General features: G+C 39.5%; 1 protein-coding gene across 4 annotated transcripts in view; it reads right to left on the bottom strand.

The window, feature by feature from the left end:
• KIF16B (kinesin family member 16B) overlaps positions 1–25,021 on the bottom strand; it is a 202,057-nt gene that overhangs the window by 144,495 nt on the left and 32,541 nt on the right. For all 4 annotated transcript variants that reach the window (XM_039530469.1, XM_039530468.1, XM_039530470.1 and 1 more), the window contains 5 exons: positions 23,123–23,291; positions 22,824–22,955; positions 18,226–18,401; positions 15,114–15,179; positions 9,737–9,796 (listed from right to left, as the gene is read on the bottom strand). In XM_039530469.1, coding sequence (XP_039386403.1) covers positions 9,737–9,796; positions 15,114–15,179; positions 18,226–18,401; positions 22,824–22,955; positions 23,123–23,291 — 603 coding nt within the window. The remainder of the gene's footprint in view (positions 1–9,736; positions 9,797–15,113; positions 15,180–18,225; positions 18,402–22,823; positions 22,956–23,122; positions 23,292–25,021) is intronic.

The following is a 25,021-nucleotide window of genomic DNA, read 5'->3' on the forward strand; positions in this document are numbered from 1 at the left end:
ATGGATCTGTCCCTGTGTGGTGGTGCTGGTGGTGATGGTGTGGGCAGGGTTGGAGGGTTGTTTGGTTTGTTGGTTGGTTGTTTGCTTTTGAGCTTGGTTGGTGTGCAGTTACTGTGAGAATCTGCTTCAGGTTGGCAGGTTGGGTTGTGGCGAGGACTGGCCTGCCACCAAGGCTGCCAAGTGTGTGGGATCATTGTCCAAGATGATTGTAGATCCTGATGATGCTGATGATGGAGTGGAGGGGACTGGATGAGGACTGTTGTGGATGGCCAGTGTGGAGTTGTCTTGGGTTCTTTCTTTTCTTTGTTGGGTTGGGTTTGCTTCTCTGTCTTTCTTCTGTTTCTGTTGATCTGTTCCTGTAGTGTTTGTCTGTGAGTTTGTTTGGTCTTGGTTTTGTTTGTGTGTCTCTTTCTGCGGGTTGGTGTCTGGTCTCGGGGTTAGATCAGTGTGGGCTGTAGACAATGGATCTTGTGGTGTGAGGTAGTGTGTGGATCTTGTGTGGTGCCGGGATGGAAGCTGGAGGGGTGTAGGTAGGCAGGTGGGTTTAGTGTTGTGTGTGGTGTGGGGCACCATGGTGTGGTGCAGGGGACCACAGGTCCAGGAAGGTGGATGGAGTGGAGGAAGCTGAGGTGGGGTGAAGATGTTTGGTGGGGGAGGGGGGTGGTCCCATGGTGATGGGATGTGGATTCTGATGATGTGGATGTGAGATGATGGGGCGTGGATGAGAGAGAGTAGAGGTGAGGAGAGGGTAGAGCAGGAGGTACTGAACACCACACCGAGCACCAGCCACACCAGGCAACCCACCATGCACACCAACACTCCAACACATCACACAACAAACAATGCACCAACACCAACCACACCATCAACACCAACAACACCCACAGCACACCATCACAGACCCATCACATCACACACCACACCACACACCACCACACCCACACATGCACATTCACCACCATGCTGCCCATAATGATAAAATGCTGCCCCTCTGCTAAACTGACAAGGAATAAGACAAAATCTAACAAAGAAATGGAACATACAAAAAAAAACAAATAAACAAAAATGGCAACATACACAAATACAATAGTAGGATTTACAGTTTTAGAAGCAGCAGAAAAAAACCTTAAAAAGAAAAAAACTAAGAGCTGAAAAAAACTTGCAGATTTAAAACCATCAGACTCACAAACACCATCAGCTTAGGACTAACAAAGACAGTTTCTCCTCCCTTGGTTTCACACACTCAGCTGCTGAAACAGGCCCCATCCCTCCTGATTGATCTAACCTCTCATCTCTAGCTTGCTTTTGCTTTGCTTATATATACACCTGCCCTGGAAATTTCCCACTTGCTGCAAGAGAAGAGTATTCACCCACACACCACAAAGCTCATGCTGCAAAAAAACTAAAAGTATATAGGGGGACTTTGCTTTGCTTACTCTAGACTAACACGGCTACCCCTCTGATTCAGGAAATAAGGCTACTAAATTGACAGATAATTACATGACAAGTCAGGACATAGGACCGTGTCTTTTAATGAAATTTGTGCAGACAGATCTCTGTGCCCCACCTAAAGCTGCCCTTTGATTGTCCTACCTTTGGCCTCATTGCAAGGTTGGGGCCAAAGGTAGGACAATGATATAAAAGGGGTCTGTCTCCATCTAGTCTCTCTTGTTTTATATTTATATTGCAAGATCTTTGTGGCAGGGACTGTGTTTTGTTGTTTGTACAGCACCTAGCACAATGGGGACCTGACCCATGACTAGGGCTCCTAGATGCTAAATGAGGGAGGTTTTTTAAGCTATAAATACAGCAAAAGGGTGCAAGAATCATGTGAAATACAGGGGAAGAAAGCTGAGAGTGTAAAACTGATTTGTACTGCAAACACTAATGAAGAAAAGAAGAAATCTGAAGCAAAGTTGCAAAGGTGGGAAAAAATAAACACTTTCTTCTTCATCTATTTAAAGAAGTTTTATCTTAAACTGATTTGTGGGACTTCTAAAAGTTAGTGGAAGAAATTTGAAACAAGTGAACAAAAGTAAGATTCCAGAAAGGGAAATGATGTCTAGAAGAATATGAGAAAATATTTAGCAGAACTCAGCAGCCAAATCAAAAGACTTTTGTACCAATTAAAGTCTACGAAAAGAGGCAAAGATTGACAGCTGAATGAGTTACACTAATAGCTTAGAAGATGTCTAAAGAAATTATGGAACTCAGAATTGATCTTTAATAAAAGTACAGAGGAGAGGAAACGATCTTAATTTTTCAGAACAAGAACAGGCAAGAGTCAAAAGCTTTAAGTCTGACATTGATGTAAGCAAAATTCTAAAGGTAGTAAGAGATGTTGACACAGGACACCTAAAGATATGACAGCCAATATAAAGGAGCATTGTTTCATAATTTGCAAGTCTTCTCTTGACAATGCTGATGACATTTGTGGAGAAGACAGAAAGCAGATGGGGTTTAAGCAATCAACATAACCTACTTGGATTTCAATGCCACATTTTACACAATACCAACAATATATCCATAAGGTTATTAAATATGGTATGAAAAGCATTCACCTGGAATTAGATAAAGTGACCAAGGGCAGACTCTTATAACCAGATTGCAAAGTCAGATTGTAATACTGGGAGCTGTTTTCAAGTACAAGGATGCCAGTGAATGGAAAAGCCACAAGGCTCAGCATCAAAACTAATGCTTTTCATTCTAGAAAGAATTTAATGATGCCAAGAAGCCACCATGCTAGAAAGGCAACAGATGTTCCTAAGGAGATAGGAAAAATATCTAAAAGCCAATTTGTGGAGGTTCCTCCTAATCTTTCCATCACAGATAATGAACAGGGAGCTTGGCTCTACAAATCACCAGACAACCCAAGATCCATATGAATCTTGAGACATCTGCAGAAGCCCAGCACAGCTCTGATGGCAATCCCTCCACATGGTAGCATGAAACTGTTCTTAAATCCTCCCTCACCCAAATAGGGTTTTCACATGTCTCACCAATGCTAGAGGCCATTGCTATGTAGGATACTGTCAGATACCCACCAGGTGTAAATCCGTGTAGCAGCTATAATACACCCCACAATACACAAATCACAGCTTTTCTTGATTACTAGGGCCCCAACCCTTGCAATCTACCAGCAAAGGGGCTTCCTCAGAATCAAGGGAAGAAAGAATAATTCTCCAGACTAGCTGCTCCCAACTCTTTATATCCCCCATCCCAAGAAACATCTGATCTGGCACCTGTCCACATGAGCAGCCAGGATGACTGGGCCCAACGTGCTGAAGTTTGGTTACAATATCAAACTAGGTGGGACCAGAATCAAATCCAAAGAGTTCTATAAAGGCTAGCAGCACTAGCAGACAAAATAGTTCATGATGTTCAATTTGAATAAGCACACTGTCTCAGTGCAGTGTGGGAAATCATCAGCGATATATATTAAACATATGAATCCTACCAAAAAACAGAGCAGAAAGTGAAAGAAACAGTGAGCATGTTCTATAGCTGCATGCAATATGCAGGCAGAACATTGTGATGCTCAAGTTTAAGTTACACAAACAGCATTACAGCTGTTACAACTGCTATGGTGCTGCAAAACATTTTCAATTTCTTATTTGTTATGCTAACAACTTTCTGAAGCATTCACCATTTAGACTGAAATTTTCCATACTTGGTCTCCATTTTAGAATGTTTGAGTAAAATCCCATCAATCACTGTGGAGTTAAACATTAATGATTTATTGTGAAGATAATACAAAACCATCCAAACTTGAACATTTCAAATTGGATGTGCGAATAGACCTTAAGCAGCTGTACACTCTGCTAAAAGCTGAAAAAAATCTTTTTAAAAAGTTAAATATTGGAAAATGTGGGACTGAAAATAATAAGAAGTGGAAAGCATTAGGATATTAGATGTACACCTGCATGTAGTGGACACATGTTAGCAGTAGTTAACAACAGGTATTTGGTTACAGAAATTTACAATCTCAGCAGCTTTGGAACAATGGGTGGTGGAGCACGTAAGGGCAAAAAGCAATTTAGTTCTACAAACCAGTTGGCTTCAGCCACTACGGGGCAGGGAGCAAGCAGTACCAGAACCTCTGTAGAGCTAGCTTGGGTGGGAGGAAGAGGATCAAGCACTCTCAGACACCCGAAAACTGGATTAAAAAGAGAGGGAACCAGGAAACACTCAGGCACCATCCCCCATCAGGTATCAATGGAAGCGTCAGAAAAACCATGCCTCCTAACCTGCGATAATCAGCCAATTAACATTGTTTAAGAAAGAATGGACAATTAATCCCCATTACCTGAGGAAGTAGGGGGAGGAGGAAGGTAACTGGAAGAAGGTAGCAGGTAGCACAATGGACTTACATTACCACTGCCCAGGTCCTTTTCTCCCCTGCTCTCCCCAGAGACAGGGCTCCCCAAAAACCTGTGTTCCCTGACAGGACATCCTCCCTTGAAGCACCATGGAGAGGGAGCAAAGCCTTGGGTTGAATCTGCCTAGTTCCCTTAGGCTGTGTCTACATCAGGATTTTTCTAAATTCTACCATCACTGTTCTACAATATTGCCAACCCCATCTCCAGTAATCTTGAGTTATGCCTCCAAACGCCATGAGATTATTTTAAAAATCTTATGATTTTAAGTCAATGAATTTTAGATTCATTTTTGAAGCTTTTCTCCACAAACACAATAGCTGGGAACTTACTTTAAAAAACCCGCAAACACTGAGATTTCCATTTCATCATCCCACTTTCTGGTGAACTGGATTAAAGAAAAACATCACATATCATAAGACGTGATAAAGTTGGGAGACTTGGCAACCAAGCTCTACCACCAGTCCATTTCCCCAATGCTTGAAGAAGTGGGAGAATTTCAAAAAGTCCACAATGTAAACAAGGTTTCTCAACACTAGATTCAACTCAGCACCACCCAAGCCTCCCAGAAACAAGACAATTGCTGGGACACTGGGTGCTAAAACCAACCCCAACTTTGGCCATGTCTATATTTACACCTAGATCAGAACTGCAGCAATAGATGCAGTGGTGTCAATTTGCAGGTCTTCACCAGACTCGCTAAAGTCGATGGCAGAGTGCTCTCCCATCGATTTCTGTACTCCAGCTCCCTGAGAAGCATAAGGTAAGTAGGCAGGAGAGCGTCTCCCATCGACACAGTGCGGTGTAGACACCACTGTACGTCAACCTACATTGCTTTCAAGTTCAGTTATGTAACTTACGTAACTGAAGTAGCGTAACTTAGGTTGATTTACAGCTGTAGTGTAGACCAGCACCTCCCTGCAGCCCGCTGCTTTCTGCAGCTCCCATTGGCCAGAAACGGCAAACCGCAGCCACTGGGAGCTGTGGGTGTCCGTGCCTGCGGATGGTCAATGTAAACAAAATGTCTCGCAGCCCACCAACAGATTACCCTGATGGGCCGTGTGCCTAAGGTTGCCGACCCCTGTACTAAAGCAACATTTTAAAGTTGGGAGGGAACTCAAGCTCTCAAAAAAGTCAAGAAATTATATTTAAAAAAAGGTAAAGTTTCCGCTGCAACTCTAACTTTGCCTTTTTCATAGCTGTGACATTTTCAATGCTATTTTTCTTGTAAAATGTAAATTGATAGATGACGGTAATAACAGGCTATAAAATATATAGGACATCATATAGCCTAGTTCAAGCTGTGAGGAAAACTCTGGTTTCTGGAGGTTCCTAACTTCTGAAAGTTTAAGTTCCCAACACTGATGTTTTATTGCCATTTTGTTTCCCTTTCCACATTTAATATTCTATAAGCAGAGGTTAAAAAGAACCAAAAAAATTATTCCAACATTTGATAATGGATTTGGGAGACATTTTTAATATTATGTCTTTTTTCATACATTACAGGAGGCAGTTCTCAAACATTTTAATATTTTATTTCTTCAAGAGTTTACAAAATTACAGTAAAAGTCCTACCCAATTCTGAGCTCTCCATTAATCTCTTAAAAATACACTAACAGACATGCTCATTACCCCAGACTAAATCAAATAACCCAGCAACAATATAAGCATAATAAGTTAACTGACTTTCTCAGAGTCTCCACATAAGAGTCAAGCCTCACCCCCACCCAGCAAGGGAGAAAAGGTGAGCTTTACACCCTGAAGATGAAAGAACATGGGATCTTCCAAACCTGGAGAAGAAACAAGTTCCAAAGGCTTTAATGGCGAATGCCCTGCTGACTGAAACTTTAGCAATACATCACAGAGAGTATCTTACAGCTTGTCTACATAAACAGTTAGTCCACTGCAAGCTGGAGTATGAATCTACTCTGCACTAGCCTGCTGCATATTAACTGTTCATGTGGCCACTGTTAAGTTACGTTCCTTAGCTTGCTTTGATCTACCTCGTTTTGAAGTGGGACTAGATCAAAGCACACTAAGGAATGGTTAGCATAGGACAGGCTAGTGGGGCTTAGATTCATGTCCCAGTTTGTTGTGGGCTAACTGTTCGTGTAGACAAGTCCTTCGACATAGTGTCCCACAACATTTAGTGCTTTATAGGTTATCATAACAGGATAGCTGGCCCCTTAAACAAAATTAGGCTCAGCCCTTCTGTTCCAGTCCAGGTGTGCCTAGTTTGGTGTAACAGGGAAGCTGGGGCTGCCTCTGGCAGTTATAAAAGTCCAGAATCCTGAGAGAAATGGAGCTCAGAAGGAGAGTTTAGAACCCAGAATTAAGAAAAGAAAAACAGTCCAGTCATGAGAGCAAAGAACCCTCAGAGGAAGAGCAGATATGGGCTGGGAGCTTCAGGGAGGGTATGCTCCTGAATGAGGGAGTGGTGAGAGTCTGGTTGAGCAGTGGAGCCAGATCAGGCTGATGAAAGCAGAAAGCAGTCAGGAGGTCACTCACAAACTTCCCCAGGCCAGAGAGCCTTGGTCAGACGGCTAACAGCAGGAGAGGGAAAGGTCTGCTGGCTCTCTGAGCCTGAGAGGTGCAGCCAGAGGGTGGAGAGGGCTGAAGACTGAGGAATGATAGAGGGGTGAGCCTGCTGATGTCTTTAGGCAAAAGCTAGAACCCTACCTGAGAAGAACACAGGGCAGAGAAATACACCTGGTAAAGAGGCGCAGCTGGGGCACTGTGGGAGATGCCAAAGCCATACTTGGTGCTGGATTGTTGTGTGGTAGGTTGATTCTTCTGTCTTATACATTTGCAAGCCCTCCAATTATGTTTCATTGGCAAAGTTGATCAAGTCTGAATTTACATCAAAAAGGACAGCTAATAAAGATAATAAGCAGCTGCAAAGAATATAAAGGAGCAGTGAATTGTCTGCACCCTCAAAAAGAACCTTTGGGAACTGGAAGTCCAGAAGGGTCCAGGGCTACTTCTATAGAGCAGGAAACATTTCTGCTTGACAACCAACAAATGCTTCACTATTGTGACAAAATCAACTCCAAAGATTACCTGAAATGCTCAGTAAACCACAGCTTGAGAATCACTGTACTGTAGAAGATAGAGAAAAGCTTTGGAGGAATACCTGAAAATTCAGCTCTGGCATAATGGGGAAGGCCTGAGAAGAAATAGGGTTCTGTAACATGCACCAAATATGGTAAGATTTGGGCCCATTCTAATCTCTTTTGGTAGTGAATTCTGTACTTAGGACCTTTTACTATCAACATTCCATTCAATAGCTTTTTAATCTGCAGTTGTAAGTATGGGTGGATTGGTGGTGAGAAAACTCTCGCTAATATTCCCAGGTCCCAGCCTACTCAGGGCTTTGTAGATTAGGATCAGAACTTTGAATTGGATCTGCGATTTGGTGGGGAGCCACTGAAGGTTCTAAAGCCCATATGTGAGGTGTTCTAATTTGTTCTTTTATTTTGGCCCATAGTTTTTAAAAATAAATTTCAAATTCATTTTTCCCCAATACACATGAATATCTCAAATACATTTTTCTGTAATGTTAATATTAATTTATTAAAGTGGTGTAAAACACAGCAGATAAACCAGCAAATCTTTTTATAGATTTCCATTTTTCCAGGGACAGGATTATTTTAATGATTGCCTCTTGTCAAATTAGAGAGACAAGGTGGGTGAGGTAATGTCTTGTATGGGACCAACTTCTGCTGGTGAGAGGGACAAACTTTCGAGCTCTCTGTAGGATACCTTACACAGGTACCTTACACAGAGCTCTCTGTAGGATACCATGGAGAAACCTAACAGTGGAAAAATTGGAACAAAAATCTGAGGAATTTGCAAATATCAAGTCCCAGTTCAATTTCTGGACAGACATTAAAAAGAATTAGTCCATTTTGTCATACCATCTGCCAGGCAGTTTCCAATTCTGTGCCCCACTCCAAATTACCTGTGTTTTATTCTGAAGCATGGATACAGTGAGTTATTTGTAAATCAGATAATGAGTAAAAAGTCCAGGGGTGAATTATGAAATACTGAGGTAAAGGAATCAAAAAGTGATGCAAAAATCAATAAGAAAAAAAAAACCTCAAATCAGGGTGATAAGATAGAATTCTGGGATCTCCTCTTCAATTGTTTGCTTGTGTTATTTTCGGAACTCATCACCAACTGCGCATTCAGCATATGTATGTAGGTAGGACTAAACAAGTACTAGACTGAAATGTTAAGATTTAATGTAATCAATCAACTAAAGGTGTTAGACAAGAAACGCTACGTTGTATTGCGTGGGAGATCAAGTGGAGAGAGAGATTCTTACCCTTTGGACTGGTAACACCAGAAAGTTAGTCTGTTAAAAATAGCAACTCAAAGTGTCACTCATCAATAGTCAACTAGCACTAGAAAAATCTATGCAGGCAGAATGAGGCAAGAGATTTAGATTAAGGCTTGGCAACTCTGATTATAAACAGAATTTGTAACAAAAGTTTACACAGAGAACAACTATTCTGGGTGGTGTTTTCAAAAGCACCTAAGTGACTCAGAAGCACAAGTCCCCTTGAAAGTCTCTTCCACTTTTATAAGATATTTTAAAATAAGAGTGAGGGGAACAGATGTGCCTTTTCTTAGTGGGCATGCTGTTAAATAATTGTGCCACTTTCTCCCTAATGTTTTCATCCAAATCTAGATGGCCAGTCTTTACACTAGCTGGCAGCAGCAGACATAAGGGGGAGAATAAAAAATTTGAACAAGGATTTATTGGATAGTCTAAGATTGGATATAATGGTAGCACAGATTGGAAGGGAAACTTCCAACAATTGCTGCTGAACACTGCCACTGAAATAAAGCTAAAAAGCAAATCTGGAACCTAAACTTAGCCATTCAGAAATTCCAAAACCTGTCTCAGTATCCACTAACATAATACATATCGTAATGATGCCACCGACTGCCATGGGAGGTCACCACACAGAGGACAGGGAAAAGCAGAAGGTGGTTTCTTTTCAGATTTGTTTTCACAGAGCGCTCAGGAAAAGCAGATTAAATGTTTGAAATATTCAAAACAGATCTCCCTTTTGGCAGAGTCCAAGATGGAAACGATCCAGCATCGGTAAGAAAACTGAACAGGTTGTGCTGTAGATCTATTATAAAAATTCATGAGCTTTTACTCAAAAAGCTATTTTCGAAATAGTCCAATCAGAGTGAGGTTCACACACATACTTTTTTTTGGTAACACAATATGTAAAAATACAATAGAATGGTTAACTCTGGAACCCTATTTTAAAGAAAAAAACTGCACTTCTGTAAGTTTACTGAAAATGTCAAATGAGAAAATGGTGCATTTAACTGATCCTTACTTTTAGAATATTTTGGGTTTCATTCCACTTGTTTGTCCACTCTTTGGTCAGCTCTTGTACCTGTGAAATGAAACAAAAAGATATTTATCCTATATTAAAATAGTCTTGTTTGAAATGCCCCACGTACTCTCACAATGGATTTGGCATAGAATTTCAGAGAACAACTTAAAATGCCAAATATTTGCCAAGTTTCTTGCTCCCTGCAACTGATTCCACTTCCAATATTAGGTTATAATTAAATGTCACCAAAATCTGTTAGTGACCACTTAAATTTTCCCCACCAAAATAAAGCCTGTGCCACTTATGCATTTGTTAGTAAATTATTTGCCCAATATACAGCAAGACGACAAAAATGATGGGCTATCATACCTCTGATTTGTATCTTTTTAGAAAGGAAAAGACATTTAAAACTATGAAGGACGTAGTGAAAACTCCTATTTGTAATGTTTCATAAGAACAAGGATGAAAAGGGCTGTTCACTTAAAATAATGGCAGGTAATTTCAGAACAAATAAAAGGATTTATTATATGCAGTGCTTAGTCAAACCTATGAAATCTACAACCACGGAATGAGTTAAAGGTTATAGCCAAATTTTACAATGAACTGGAATAATTTTAGGCTCAACTGTCACTGTGATTATGCATGGTAAGGTAAGAGTACTCACGATTCAGGCCATATGTTGTCCAAAAAGGTTTACAAAGGCTAATAATTATAGAAATGTTTTTGTGGTACAGTAAAAGCTTTCTTATTTGGCATGTTGGAAGAATAGGGGGTGTGGAAAAATTCTGGTTAACTAAGAGGGAGGAGTTTGGGTGTGGGAGGGGGCTCAGGGCCGGGGGTTGGGGCACGGGAGGGGGTGCAGGCTCTGGGAGGGAGTTTGGGTGCAGGAGAGGGCTCGGGGCAGGCCCCGTGCCAACCAGACTATAAACCAGACTTTCAGTGAAGATCAGAAATGCCAGTTTATAGAGCTTTCTGGTTGGTAAAGTGCTGAATAACACAGCTTTTACTGTATTTTTATCTTTCCACTCACCCAATGCATGGGATTTACATTCATTTTTTTAAGACTATGTAAAATCAAGGAACAAAAACTAAAGAGTATACATCTTTAAATAAAAAGTGTTTATATAATTCAATTAAAAAATTCAAATTCTTAATAATAAGAGTATCCTGGAATGCCCTATTTTAAATACAGGTCAGGACTTCCAAGTCTTTAGATTATGGATCAACAAATCTTAGATGTGTGTAACTCTGCATATCTGTACAATGGCACACCTGTCATATGTTATCTTATTCCCCATGACATAAATTAAATTTCAAACCTGAAATCCCTGATGAAGGCTATATTTCTTTGATTTATATACATAAAAAAAAGCACTTGTCCCAGGCTCTCTAAATAGCTTACATAATGCCTACAAGAGTGTAGTTAGTATAAACTGTTCACAATCCTCGGACACTGCCTTTTATTCCCAAGCAATACGTGATAATTACTTCTCTTGATTTTTTTTATCCTGGAATTAAGTTTATACATCTTTTACTACCTGAATCTACTTTCAAGTGGTGAAATGCTTAAACTCAAGACTAACTGCTTCTGTCTCCTATAGATAAATTGATCATTTACTTAGAGGGACAAATGGCAATGCTTCCTTTCACAGCTCTGCCAAAATGACCTCAATCTTGACTTGCAACCCTATCCTTCAGTTTCACAGTTGGCTTTATTTGTGGGCTGACTATAAATTAAGATGCACTGTGTGGTAGTTACATAATATGGTCAACTGCCCACAAGGGAATAAGCTGAAATCAGAAATCAAATAAGTAGCTCATTTTCACTTGTAACCTAGGATTTAAACTCAGAAAGGAAAAGATAATACTTCTCTCCACTGTGCCACCTAGGTCCAGAATGCTGACAATCACAATATTAGTCTTGTCAATTATTTTCTTTTGTTTTTTTAAAGAAAAAAATATTAAAGAATCCTGATGCTCATCACCTCTGTCTTCACAATTTCTGGAGAATTGTTAATGCACATGAGTTGAATTAATTTCTGTGTTGCAAGAACTATTTTAAACATTTCAAGAGAACTACTGTGCACTAGTCAGCTAATTTAAATATGGTAATAAAGTCTTTAGAGCTGCAGAATCAAATTCACTATTCAGTTATAGAACAGCTTTACCCTTTGTAATATGTTCTAAAAATGTGCAGTAATTCAGTAATTATGCTTGTGGTAATTATCTTAAGTAGCAATCACATAACGTATTAATGAGGTTGACAGTGGACAATAAAACATACTCGATAAACATCTCACACAGTGAGGACAACACTTTTGAATAGGACAAGCAATGAATACTATCAGAGCATGAAAAATATATTCCAATTAATACTATACATTCAGCAGTTTCTACCACCCATCTAAACATTCATAAGAACAATACTCAGCTAACACTAAGTATATTTATTCAACTGCGATTCAAGTTTACAAATTAATATTAATCAGTATTTTTTTTAAAATATTTTAAGGAGGAAAAGCATTGTTGTAATTCAATGTTCAAACTACTATTATTCACATTCTGCCACAAGTACTGAACACAGTACAGAAAGCTCGTTTTTTAGGATAGGATAACTATTATAAATGCGCTCCAGGGAGAAACGTGCCTTACAAGAGGCCTTATTCTCCTTGTTTTATATCAGTGAATCTACTATTTTGTCTATGTTGATATCAAATGTAGTTTAAACTACTGGAAGAGCTTGAGTTAAAAAAAAAAAAGAAAAAGAAAAAAAGAAACCTAGATAATTTGTAGTTTCATGTTCTTTAAACAAATATGTAAGCGTAGTTTTTCACACATCAATTTGCCCTAAAAAATTAGGATTATGATCAAGAGTCATACATAATAATATAAAGAGATAATGTATAGTATCAATTAGTTGAGTCAAAAATGTGTTTCCTAAAAGGGATATACTAACTCCAGAGATTTTAGCAGACTGAGTGATTCTAATGAACCAAATCCTCAGCCAGCTTCATTCAATGGAATTATACCAATTTACACCAGCAGAGGAACTGGCCCAATGATTTTAGAAGACTATACATCTATATTTGATCCTTAAAGTAGGGTTGCATCTTTCCATTTGCAGAAAACTGAACACCTTTGCCCCGCCTCTTCCCTGAGGCCACACCCCTATCCACCCTGCTCATTCCATCCCCACTTCCTCCATCGCTTGCTCTCCCTCACCCTCAGTTATTTGTTCATTTTCACTAGGCTGGGGCAGGGGGTTGGAGTGCAAGAGGGGGTGAGGGCTCTGGGGTGTGGCTGGAGATGAGTGGTTTGGGGTGCAGGAGGGGGCCCTGGCTGGGTCAAGGGGTTCAGAGTGTGGAATAAGGCTCCAGGCTGGGGCAGGGAATTAGGGTGTGTGAGGGGGTATGGGCCAGAAATGAGGGGTTCAGCGTGTGGGAGGGGGCTCCAGGTTGGGGTAGAAGGTTGGAGTATGGTAGAGGAGAGGACTCAGAGGGGGCTCAGGGCTGGGGCAGGGGATTGGGGCACAGGAGCAGGTTCAGGGTGCGGGTGCTTACCTCAGGCAGCTCCCAGGAAGCTGCTGGCATCTCTCTCTAGCTCCTAGGCAGAGGTGCAGCCAGGCGGCTCTGCATGCTGGCCCTGCCTGCAGGCACCACCCCTGCATCTCTCATTGGCTGTGGTTCCTGGCCAATAGGAGCTGTAGAGCCGGGGTTCGGGGCAGGGGCAGCATGCAGAGCCCCCATGCCTGCTCCTATACTTAGGAGCCAGAGGGAAATGCTGGCAGCTTCCCAGGAGCAGCATAGAGCTAGGCAGGTACCCTGCCTGCCTCGCTGCAGGTGGCCAACTAGACTTTTAACAGCCCGGTCAGTGGTGCTGACCAAAGCCACCAGGATCCCTTTTCAACCAGGTATTCCCGTCAAAAACCAGACACCTGGCAACCCTACCTTAAAGATTCTAAGTACTCCCCCCACCCCCATCTGATTAATGCTACCTCTTTTTGTACAGTCTGCTATTCTCTAAATATGATCAACATGATGCAGATAGTAAAGAATTAAGAAGAGTATTAAATTCTCAGATATAGAAGATATAGGTCCATTAAGTCTAGACTCACATGTTCAGTTATCACTACTGCACATTAAAATAGCTTATATGTTATCTAAATCAGTGGTTCTCAAAGCCAGTCACCGCTTGTTCAGGGAAAGCCCCTGGTGGGCCAGGCAGGGCCGGCTCCAGGCACCAGCCTATCAAGCAGGTGCTTGGGGCAGCAACTCGGGAGTGGGGCAACACTTTCAGGGATTCGGCGGCAATTCGGCGGAGGGTCCCTCACTCCTGCTGGGAGCAAAGGACCTCCCGCTGAATTGCCGCAGATCCCAATTGCAATTGCGGCTTTTTTTTTTTTTTTTTTTTTTTGGGCTGCTTGGGGTGGCAAAACCCCTGGAGCCGGCCCTGGGGCCAGGCCAGTTTATTTACCTGCCGCGTCCACAGGTTCGGCTGATCACAGCTCCCACTGGCTGCAGTTCGCCATTCCAGGCCAATGGGGGCTGCGGGAAGCAGCGCGAGCTGAGGGATGTGCTGGCCACCCTTCCCGCAGCCCCCATTGGCCTGGAGCGGCAAACCGCAGCCAGTGGGAGCCACAATTGGCCGAACCTGCAGACGCGTCAGGTAAATAAACCGGCCTGGCCAGCCAGGGGCTTTCCCTGAACAAGCGGCGGACCGGCTTTGAGAACCACTGATCTAAATAACCATTTGCATATGGTTATACCAGATCTGAAGGCAGACCAACATTACTTCCTGAAAAATTGCCCCAGATTCTTAGAACACAGCATGGCAGGTTTAGAAACTAGAAACATGAATTAGTCCAACACTATACCAGCATTTAATTTGCAATTTTCTGTCGGCATTGCAATCTTTTTCTGATTCTCCATATTATAGTCTATTATTATCTTTCTCAAAAAGTTTTAATACACACATTTTTAAGAGAAGAAGAGAAAAGGAGATCTGCCCAGGGAACAATATTTTCTATTATTCAAACATGAGTCAGTTAAATTGATTTCAAGAAAGCATGCAAGAGTATCTATAATGTATTTTCTTCTGTGTTGCACTGTATTTCACATAAACAGTGCAACAAGTAATAAAATTACAAATTCTCATTTTTTATAAAAAGTTTGAATAAAATAAATCTGAGGTTTTTACATCTAGTTGAATTCAAGAAAATGCTGCTTTGTAAAATAAACAAACAAACAGACAAACAAACCACAACATTAAAGTCGGTGTTGATAAGTGTGTATACCAAAAAGTTCCTGAAAATGAGCTGTTACTGCTCCAGCATCCAGATCACATTTATCTCTAAAATAAATATTGAATCATAACTTACTCTTGCTTCATTCTGCTGAAGCTTCTCCTCCATACTTAAAGCTGTTGGAGAATCCAAGAGTGCAATCTAAATTGTAAAACAACTCACATTAGTATATAGTAAAATAAACAGTACAATAGATGGTGGATTAGAAGGTATGAAATATTCTTGTGCAGATATTTCAATAAATTTGTATAGTAAATCATGTTCTAGTCTTTATCTGCAGTGGATGACATTTCATCTTTATCTATATAAAATATTCACATTAGTGGCAATCTTGTCAAAGTATAAATTTGAAGTACAAATCAGTAATTTATAATTTTACACAAACACTTTTGCTGATTTGTCTACATTCATATTCTGCTGAAGGCACACAATATTTTGACAAATTGGCTCTACAAACATCAATTTTTTAAAAATGCAGTAGATGACAATTTACTATGCACAAGTGTCTATTTAACTATTCCGCTATAAACATTTCTATGTGTATGACATTTGTATTGTAAAAAATATATCTTGTTAATTTGACTGTGGAACATGAAAATTACTACTACTTACAAAAATGTAAGCAGTTTTCTTTGTTATATAAAACATTGACTAGTGTTGGATTTGGGGTAAATAATTATCAATGAGCCATGGTGGCATTTGCAATACAATATTCTGGGAATATAAAGACTGTCCATAGAAGAAATTATACAGGGATTTATATTCTATTGTACACATTTACCACCACCTGCTGTTTTACCAAGCAGCACAAATTCAATTAATTTAGTCTTGCTCGGCATTGTATCCCTCACAGATATTTATAACATAAGAATTGAAATTCTCTGGAATTCTTCGTAGCATAGCCATATTTATTTTGTGATATCAACTCTTTTACACCTTTGAAAAATGTCAAAGTATTAGATCTTCAAAGCAGTCTAAAATATGTGTACCCAGAGTTTGCAAACTCAAGCTGTATTTCAGAAATAAAAATTGTCAGCTTACCAGCAAAATCACTCAACTTTTCCTCCAGACAAGCACAGGACAAAGCACAGAGTACAGCAGAGCAATTTCACCCTCATGGAGGGTTTTCGGTTTTATTATTTACAATACAGCAGAATCATACTAATATTTCCTTTAATAATCTGCAAACCTGATATTTTTCACAAAATATGCAGGGGGACCTCATCCCATTTCTCAGCAAATATTTAAGCAGGATACTATGGACAATTAAGTTTTCATTTTGTTGTATTTTACAACAAAGTGCCATACTACACTGACTAGCTTTGATATCTCATACCATAATTAAACTAAATTATTTTTACTTTTTAAATTTATTTTTATAAGTACAATTTTTAATATAGTTTATTCGCGCCCTCCAATCATGTTTGTTCAATTACAAAATCTGGTAACCCACACATCGTTTGGAAGTCTCAATTAGCCAGGTTCTACTATAGACCTTTAAACCATATTCCTTAATTTCAAGAATCACCATCCTAACGTTAGCTTGTTTTTGTCATCCAGAGACAGATATTCAAGTTAATCCCATTTTACGGCACCCAAGAGAGATAAAAATTAAACAGAACAACAATAAATAGAAACAAAAAATAGAGGGACTGTACTGCTTAGTATTGGATAGAGAATTCTCTTGATGCCAACCAGCATTCTCTATACAATACCTTCCATATGGAATGAAGCACAATTCCAAAGAAGCTGTGCTTCTTTATATATGATCTCTTAATATGCATATTTGACACTCAAAACGACAAGTACTCCTCATCTGAATAGGGGTCCTGGAATGAACACTCCTGTAAACCTTACCGATGGTGTCATCAATCCATATTTACATCTATAATATCCATCTATATTTACAGCATTATTAGACTTAGACTTAGCAGCAGGGTGTCTTTGAGGGAATCAAACACCAAAGCATCAGGAAAAATATACATTCATTTAGTAGTACTAAATTTTTGCTGTTATTTAGAGTGACTATTATGTGGACAGAGCTGTAACACCTACAAATTTCTTCAGTGGTTCGTTGGTAGCTGGATGAATCACATATTTCAAATCCAATCTGGATTCTTACAAATTGTCTTTAAGAAGGAAATAAGTTTTGCTCAGTCCAGCAACTGGACAGGTTAAGCAGCATCGCATAAATGACAAACAAATTAAAATATAGTTTAACAACTGGCATTTCTTAACCCTTTGAAAATGGTCACCTTGCCAAAATAGGTGAGAGGTCTGGCAGTATGGGAGCCAATATCAAATACTGTTTTTAGAAACTTTGTGCTTTAGTAAAATTAAAAACCTTCAGTGTTAAAGAAATGTAAAATCTGGAGTTCATCTTCTAAATATAACCTGTTTTCCCATCTTTAATTAGACTCCCACACTTTTAGTGTCCAAAATATCACTTCCCTAAAACATAACCAGCAACAGACTAATAGCAAGACTAATTAAACAACTATTTTTCAAATAAAATGTACATGTCTTACGTTCTGAACTTTCTGATTGGAAGACTGAGCAAAATGGGCTGACTGTGTCATTTCTTTATTGACTAATCTGTTTATTTTATTCATAGTTTTCACTTTGTACTATATGGAGGTATCAACAATGTTTTTCAGTGTTTCTAAGCACACTGTTTGCTCTCTGGAGTACTACATAGTGAAAGACAGTATGGTTACAAGCTTTTCAACTACCCTACCTTTCTCTACAGTATAATATTTACAAGTCTCAACATGAATTTAATCTTATTTACAAAGTATGTGTTCAGATATTTTAGGTATCTTGAATATTCTTGTGCTGGAAAAAAGTGTACAAGGGTATCTTTTCAACCCATCAAGCTAGGCATAGCTATTTCTTTACGGTTAATGGGGTGATGCACCTAAATGCCCACATGCTGCAGTGAATACTTACCCACCCACAACATATAGTTATGTTCTAATCGTATCAAGGCGAGGTTAAAAATTTCACACAAAAGCAGATATCACACTGGCCAATTGGAAGCCAATTCAAAGAAGAAAATTACATTCATTCGTGATGTCAGAGTGCTTGTTTTTTCAGATCAATATAATGAAAAAAGGTAATGATCTCATTAGGATCTAGAATTAGATGCTATTACTCAAAGAAAACTATACATAAATCTAAAACTAACCTGATTCCCTTGAGCGAGCAAGGTTTTTAATCGGGCTATTTCAGCTCTCAGCTCACGAATTAGTTTGACGTTAGGATCCTCATTAACAGTAGGCTTGTTGATGATGTTTTTGGCTCTATTTGCATAGCGAAGCGTACTTAAGGTTTCTCCATAATTGACATCAGCAGGTGAAATAGCTGAGAATTAATTCAGAAATAGTTTAGCCAGCACCAGATGTTTCATTTAATAAAGTTGGTTTGTAATTTAAAATGTCAGATAAGCATCTTGCGGATGGAGAGAAAACAAGGTCAATTATTCAGAGATTTGTAAAAAATCTTGTCATCAACCTGGCTGATTTTTATAAAACTCAGAGGTTCAACTCAATAGTGAGCATACCATGTTCCTTGAATGTATACTCTATATAACAGAGTTCAAACTCAAGAACAGGAGAAAGCCGTACATTTTTTCTAGGTCTCAATACCATCTTCAAATGAGGAAGTTGATTCAAGCAAACTACAACATTAATTGTCCATTTTTTAAAGGAAATTATAGGTATACCTTGACAGAAACTAGACATAAAAAAAGAACAGAGAAGAAGCACAGCACCCACTTATAAACTTGGTCTTTGGGCTGAGCTGTGGGTGTACGGCAGCACACAGTCCTATCCTTGAACTAACTGCTTCCAAGGCTTATGTGATGCACAAAAGAACTCCAGTAGTGCTTTTCTATGGAGGCAATTTAATGAGAAAGAACTGAATGTGTCAATAAATATTCTTTTCTTCACATATTTTTCCAGTATGGCAGCCATTCATTACTGCTTTTAAAAGCAAATGGACAAGATATTTCCAAGATTTTTAAAAAGTGAATCCTCAAATACAGGTAAAGTAGCAAGGTATGGGACAGATATTCTACAGCGATATCTAACATCATAGCACAGGAGAAGATGACACTACTCGGAGACTAGATAGGATACTGACTTTTACTAAAAAGATGTTTAACTTCTTTATAAGGCTGAACAGGAGAATAGCAGAATGAGACCACGTGAGCTCTGAGAAGGTAACTAAACAATCATCAGTAGAAGAATGTGGTATTTTCCCCTTCCCTCATTCTGTGTTTATGGGCTTTTCCCTTGTCAGTGGTTCACAAATTTGGGGATGGTGGGGGATCGAATGCATTTCCCTCAGCTCTTGCCCTGTATCCCTTTATGCTACACACTGCCATAGCTGTTATCATTACTCCTTTATTGTACTCATTCCTGTGATTGAATGTAAGGGTATAATCTCCACTTTTACAAAATTATGATAAATTTTGTGCAGAATACAAACTGAAAACTCATAATTTGCTGATCAGTATTGTCCTGGTAAAAATATGTGGCAACATTATATGTAAAGTTATAAGATTCCATTGTATGATGTTACTAAGGCATATTCCAAATGTGGAAAAGCAGCCCAGCCCAGTTCCTCAGAGACAGAAAGGCAAACTGATGGCTCAGTCAGATGTCAAGAACTTCAAATGGACTATCATCTGGTTAAGCGGTTATTCTTTGTGAGTGAGAAATTTACATCGTGGCAGACAGACTTGCTGTCACCTGAACCCCAGCTGGAGATGATTCTTGAAGAGGAGGGAAAGATATAAAAACAAGGAACGGAGGCCCCAGATCATCTCTACTCACAGCATCAACATTTGAAAGACAAAAAGGAGCATCACTGAACTGAGGGACTGGTCCTGGCTGAAGGAATCCAGTCAGACTGCTGTAAGCATATGGTGAGAGAAAACTTTTGCTTTAAATTCACTTAGCTTGTTAGGTTAGGTATTAAATCATGTTTTACCTTTTATTTCTTTGTAACCAAATTTGACTTTTATGCCCCATTACTTCTAATCACTTAAATTCTATCTTGTTTTATTTTATCTAAACCAGTGTGTTTTAACTGACATGTTTGGAAACCTCCATTTGATATAACAGGGTTTGTGCATATTATTTTTTATTCATGAAATGACAGACTTTCTATGAGCTTGTATTGTGCAGGAAGGTGCCGGGCAATACAAGACGCACATTTCTGGGGACAAGTCTGGAGCTGAGAATTTCCTGGTGTCACCCTGTAATATAATTCAGGAGTGACTGGCTGGAAGCACTTATATAATTGAGCTGGGAGTGATTTTGCATGCTAGAGGCTGTGTGTAAAACAGACCAGGAATGGTTATTCTCACAGCAAAGCAGTGTAAAAGGCACCCCAATTGGAGGACACAGCTGTTCAACCATCCAGATTGTATCCTGGGAAATGTCACAATTCCCTTATGGAAAAATCCTTTATAGTATTTAATAGGGAAAGAGGATTCCAATTATTTTGTATTTGTTTCTAGTGGTGCCCATTAAGTGTTAGGTACTTTTAACATGTATGATTCTCAAAAGCCAGATATCTGGTACCAGGCTCAGTTAACTGGACCTAAAAAACCTCTCCCATCTGTAGTATGAGGTGGCCTTCCTGATCTTTGCAAGTTTGGTTAAAGACGAGGCAGACTAAACACATTTGGGCTGTGTAACTTTCTTACAGACACCAAACTTAGGTGTCGGTAACAGACATCATCACATTACAAGCACTGGGCTCTCAAATGCTTCCACCATGTTGTAGGTCAGACACTGGGGAAGAGGGGGCGCGGAGGGGGGAGAGAGAGAGAGAGGGAGATGAACTACAAGGGAGAGGAGGAAAGTGAGCCTAGCAGGAATGACATTCGGAGAAGGGGAAGCAGCCCAAAGAGCACAGTGTCCCGGATGATGCCCATAATGGCATGGACTCTGAAAACTTGTTTTTAAACAAAAGAAAAAAACTGATTGTTTAGATAATTTAAAAAAAAAAAAAAACTTCAAACAGCTAAAAATACTCAAAGGAAGAAACAAGCAGACTGTTACTTCGGCATTCAGAAATGACTAAATGGAGGCGGAGGCCACAGCTCCTGTTTATACTCCTAAAAGACAGCACGTGGGGAGGGAGTGGCAGAGATTTCTAAAAGATTTCAAGATCATGCACTAGAAGCACTTATCCTGGGAGTGCTAGTCCACTAGGTAGTTTTCACTGAAGAACCAGAACTTTATCTGTAACCTTTCAGATGCTTCCTCTAGCACCAGAAGAACCCATTGAGTTACACTACACTTGCATAAGCAAAGGACAAGTGAGAACCCCAATTAAAGTAATTGTTCATAGTCCTTCACCCTTCAGTTCTGCTACACAAAACAAACAACATACACAGCCCAATCTCACAGCAGTTTTATTTCTTTATAATCTTGTTTGGAAACATACTTGACATTTCAATGGGCTGATGAACTGTGGAATAAGCGAGACTATGGCACATCTGCCGTATGATGTAGAGATAAATATTTGTTGAGTGAAAAGAGCCATTATTGAACTTTTTGTTTAAACTGTAAAAAAGTTCTCAGAAGAGCAGTTTATAAATAATGAAGCTTAACACAACAGATTAAAGTGCTGTTAATTCAGAAGAGTAACTATGTAGAAATGGCACATTCTTACTTAACAGATCTGCCTCCTGTGTGTATTCGGAGTCAAATGTGACCACATTATTTTTTATTACTATTTTCTCCTATAATACAGTTACAGTAAAGTAAGCTAGCTCACACACATCAACAAAATTATTGGGTATATTCACATTGCTGGATCTTTATTACTGGTGATGATACACAAGCCAGAAGGAGGGGGAAAAGTCTTGACTTTTAGATCACAGATTGAGGGTGCTCGGTGTGAGAGAAGTTAGAACACACACAAGTAAACTGAGTTGTCTCGGAGGCAAATGAATCACAACATAATAGGGCTGTTTGATTCCAGGCTTAATTGATCAGATTAGCTAAACAGTACAGATTTAGAAAATAAAATTTCTAAAGAAGGAACAAAAAGTCCTGGTACAGATTTTCAAAGTGGTGGTCGTAATTATGCACATATATTTGTGCATACCCTATTTATGCATAAAGTGCTCAGTGAATGCACATAAACTAGGTATTTGGCATACAGGATCAGTTAGACACAGCTAGTGATATGCACATGCAAACACCTGATTTGCACATACAAATATCTGCAATTATTCATGTCTACCTGAAAATGTGGTTGCATATACACCTCTACCTCGACCCAATATAACATGAATTTGAATATAACGCAGTAAAGCAGTGCCCCCCCCCGGGGGGGGAGGCTGCGCACTCCGGTGGATCAAAGCAAGTTCGATATAATGCGGTTTCACCTATAATGCGGTAAGTTTTTTTGGTTCCCGAGGACAGCGTTATATTGGGGTAGAAGTGTATTTAGTAATAAAATAGCTTTTGCATTTTTTTGCATTTTAAGCATACAAATATTTATGTCCTCATTCCACTGCTAGGTACCCATGCTACAATTATTTTTTTAAAAAGGACAACAGTGATTATATCATACTTTATGAAGAAGAGAACAGTTAACGAAAGAGTATGGACTGTATTAGAAAGCTGTGCTCTGAAAAGTAATCATTAATTTAACAAGGTGTTAATAACACCATTTCTTAATGAGGCATTTGGAATCAAATTATTTACAGCTAATTTTATAAAGTGTTGAGAATGAAGAAAAGTAATTTAAAACACTTACTGGCAATCATTATCGTTTTAGAGTTTCCTCCTAGGCTATCTTTCAAAAGCCAAGTCAACACAGAGTCCCTGTAAGGCACAAATACTTGCTTCTTCTTTGCAAGAGGATTTGTTGCATCCTGAGATAAATCAGCTGTGAGAGGGGGAAAAAGCAATTCTGTATGTTGATTACTTTTTTAAAGAAATTAAAACCATGGAGCTATTACCACTCCAGTGGGTTCAACACAAACCAACCGCAAAAACAGATATATAATACTAATGCAGAAAGAGGACTGAGCATGAAAGAAAATAGAGACGTACCTAAGGCAGAAATGACATTTCCCAGAGTAACTAGAGATTTGTTAATATTCCCTCCTTCCTTTAATCTAACCCCTGTAGCACCAGTGGCATCTGCTCTCTCACTTCCAGCAAGATCTACCAAATGGATCTTGCTAACAGTCTCACAAGGCATTTCAGCATCAAATTTAGCCTAAAGAAAAATACAAAAAGAAAAAATAGAAAATAATGGGTTAAGCTACAAAGTTCTGGAATCTTACTGAATTCAGTTTGTATCTTCCATGTCATGTTTTAAGATTACTTTAATTTGTTTGCAGTAGTAGAGCTTTAGAAGTCAGATATACTAGAGGTACCAAAGGAGTTCCGCTCACAAGCAGCTGCATAATACCCATTTAACTGATTTTCATAAGTAATATTCCAAGCTATTTACATATATACACCAACCACAAATGTCTTAAAATGTATTGATATTTTAAAGAAGTACAATAAACTCACCTGTTAAATCTGTATTAAATTTTTGGCTAACAATCAGTGTTGCACTTTTTACATACACATACAACCTTTTCACTCAGATTTCCCCATCGTACTTTTATAGTGTCTTTGAACAATACGTTGATACCATTTGTTGGCTTGCCTCCCACACTTCTCTAAAAGTTGTAAGCTGAGTAATTCACTGTTCCCAAAATACACAACTTTTTGCAACATGCTATGGAAAAAATGAAACTGTGCAACCATGCCAAATTCTACCTTCCTTCCATCCTCCCTCCATAAAAAAAACTCTCCATAGGCCTACTATCCCCACAAAATTACAAAAAAAAGTAAACTCCCTTTTCTAAGGTTGACTGCTACTGGGAATTGGAGTGGAAAACAAATACCTAGAAGAATGGATTTGGTCACCCCATTAGTCCAGAGATGAATGAGATGAATATGCTTTCCAAGTTAGGACTCTAGTAGCCAGAAGAGGAACAGTTAATGGGAGACCAGTTTGGGCCATGGGACTGTATTTCAGGAGTGTCTGGCCAACATTAAAGCATAAAAGGCAGTCACTACTTTTATGCAAATCACACATAATTTTCAATATATATAATATAAGGGACTATGCTTTACTTATTCACCGAGTTTTAGCTAGCTTGAGTTTCAGTCAATTATCTCCCAGAATGGTGCATCTGAGAAATGTTGTTTTAAGAATTACTAGGCACTGTAATGTATAATGTCTTAATACAGTCACTGAGAAGTTCATCATACCACACTTAACTCTAACAAAAACATACCCTTCCCTTTCTCTGCTGCAGAAGACAAATACCACCCACCTGCCTCAACAGGTGAGGGAAATTGATGGGGCTGGTGGTAAAGAGGGTCAGCCCTAGCATTGAGGGAGGGAGACACTCACTGAAGGACACCAAGTAGCTTCTCCCCACCTTGGAGTCTCTAACACCCACTGGCCAGTTGTAAGGGAGAGGCGCCGACTGGGTCACAGCCTCAGCTCTGGGGATTTAACGTGGAGCCCGCGCCATCTGGAGCCTCCTTCAGCTCCATTCCAGCAGCTCCACCCCATATCCACCCTGAACTAAGAATAGGAATTCAGTCTGCCAGATGCTGCAGTTCTAGTCAATTGCCTTGGGGATGAGGAAGGAATTTTTCTCCCAGAGAGCCAACTGGCAGGAGCCTGGGGAGTTTTTTCACTTTCCTCACACCTCCTTCAAACCTCAAGTGACAGTAGGAATACACTTAGTACCTAACTGAGGTACCTGGCTGAGCTGTTAATTCATATCAGCCTGGGTTTTCAGTGCAGCTGAAAGGATAAAATGAACGTTTCCCAGAGGTAAAAGACCTGGGATTTTGCTGATGGGCCTTGGGTTCATGGGACAGGGTAAGGCCAAAGTCCCCACCTTTCTGCACCTTTTGTCCCCTTCGTGGTGAGCG

Source organism: Mauremys reevesii, linkage group 3, assembly GCF_016161935.1.
Source record: "Mauremys reevesii isolate NIE-2019 linkage group 3, ASM1616193v1, whole genome shotgun sequence".
NCBI classification, from domain to species: Eukaryota; Metazoa; Chordata; order Testudines; family Geoemydidae; genus Mauremys; species Mauremys reevesii.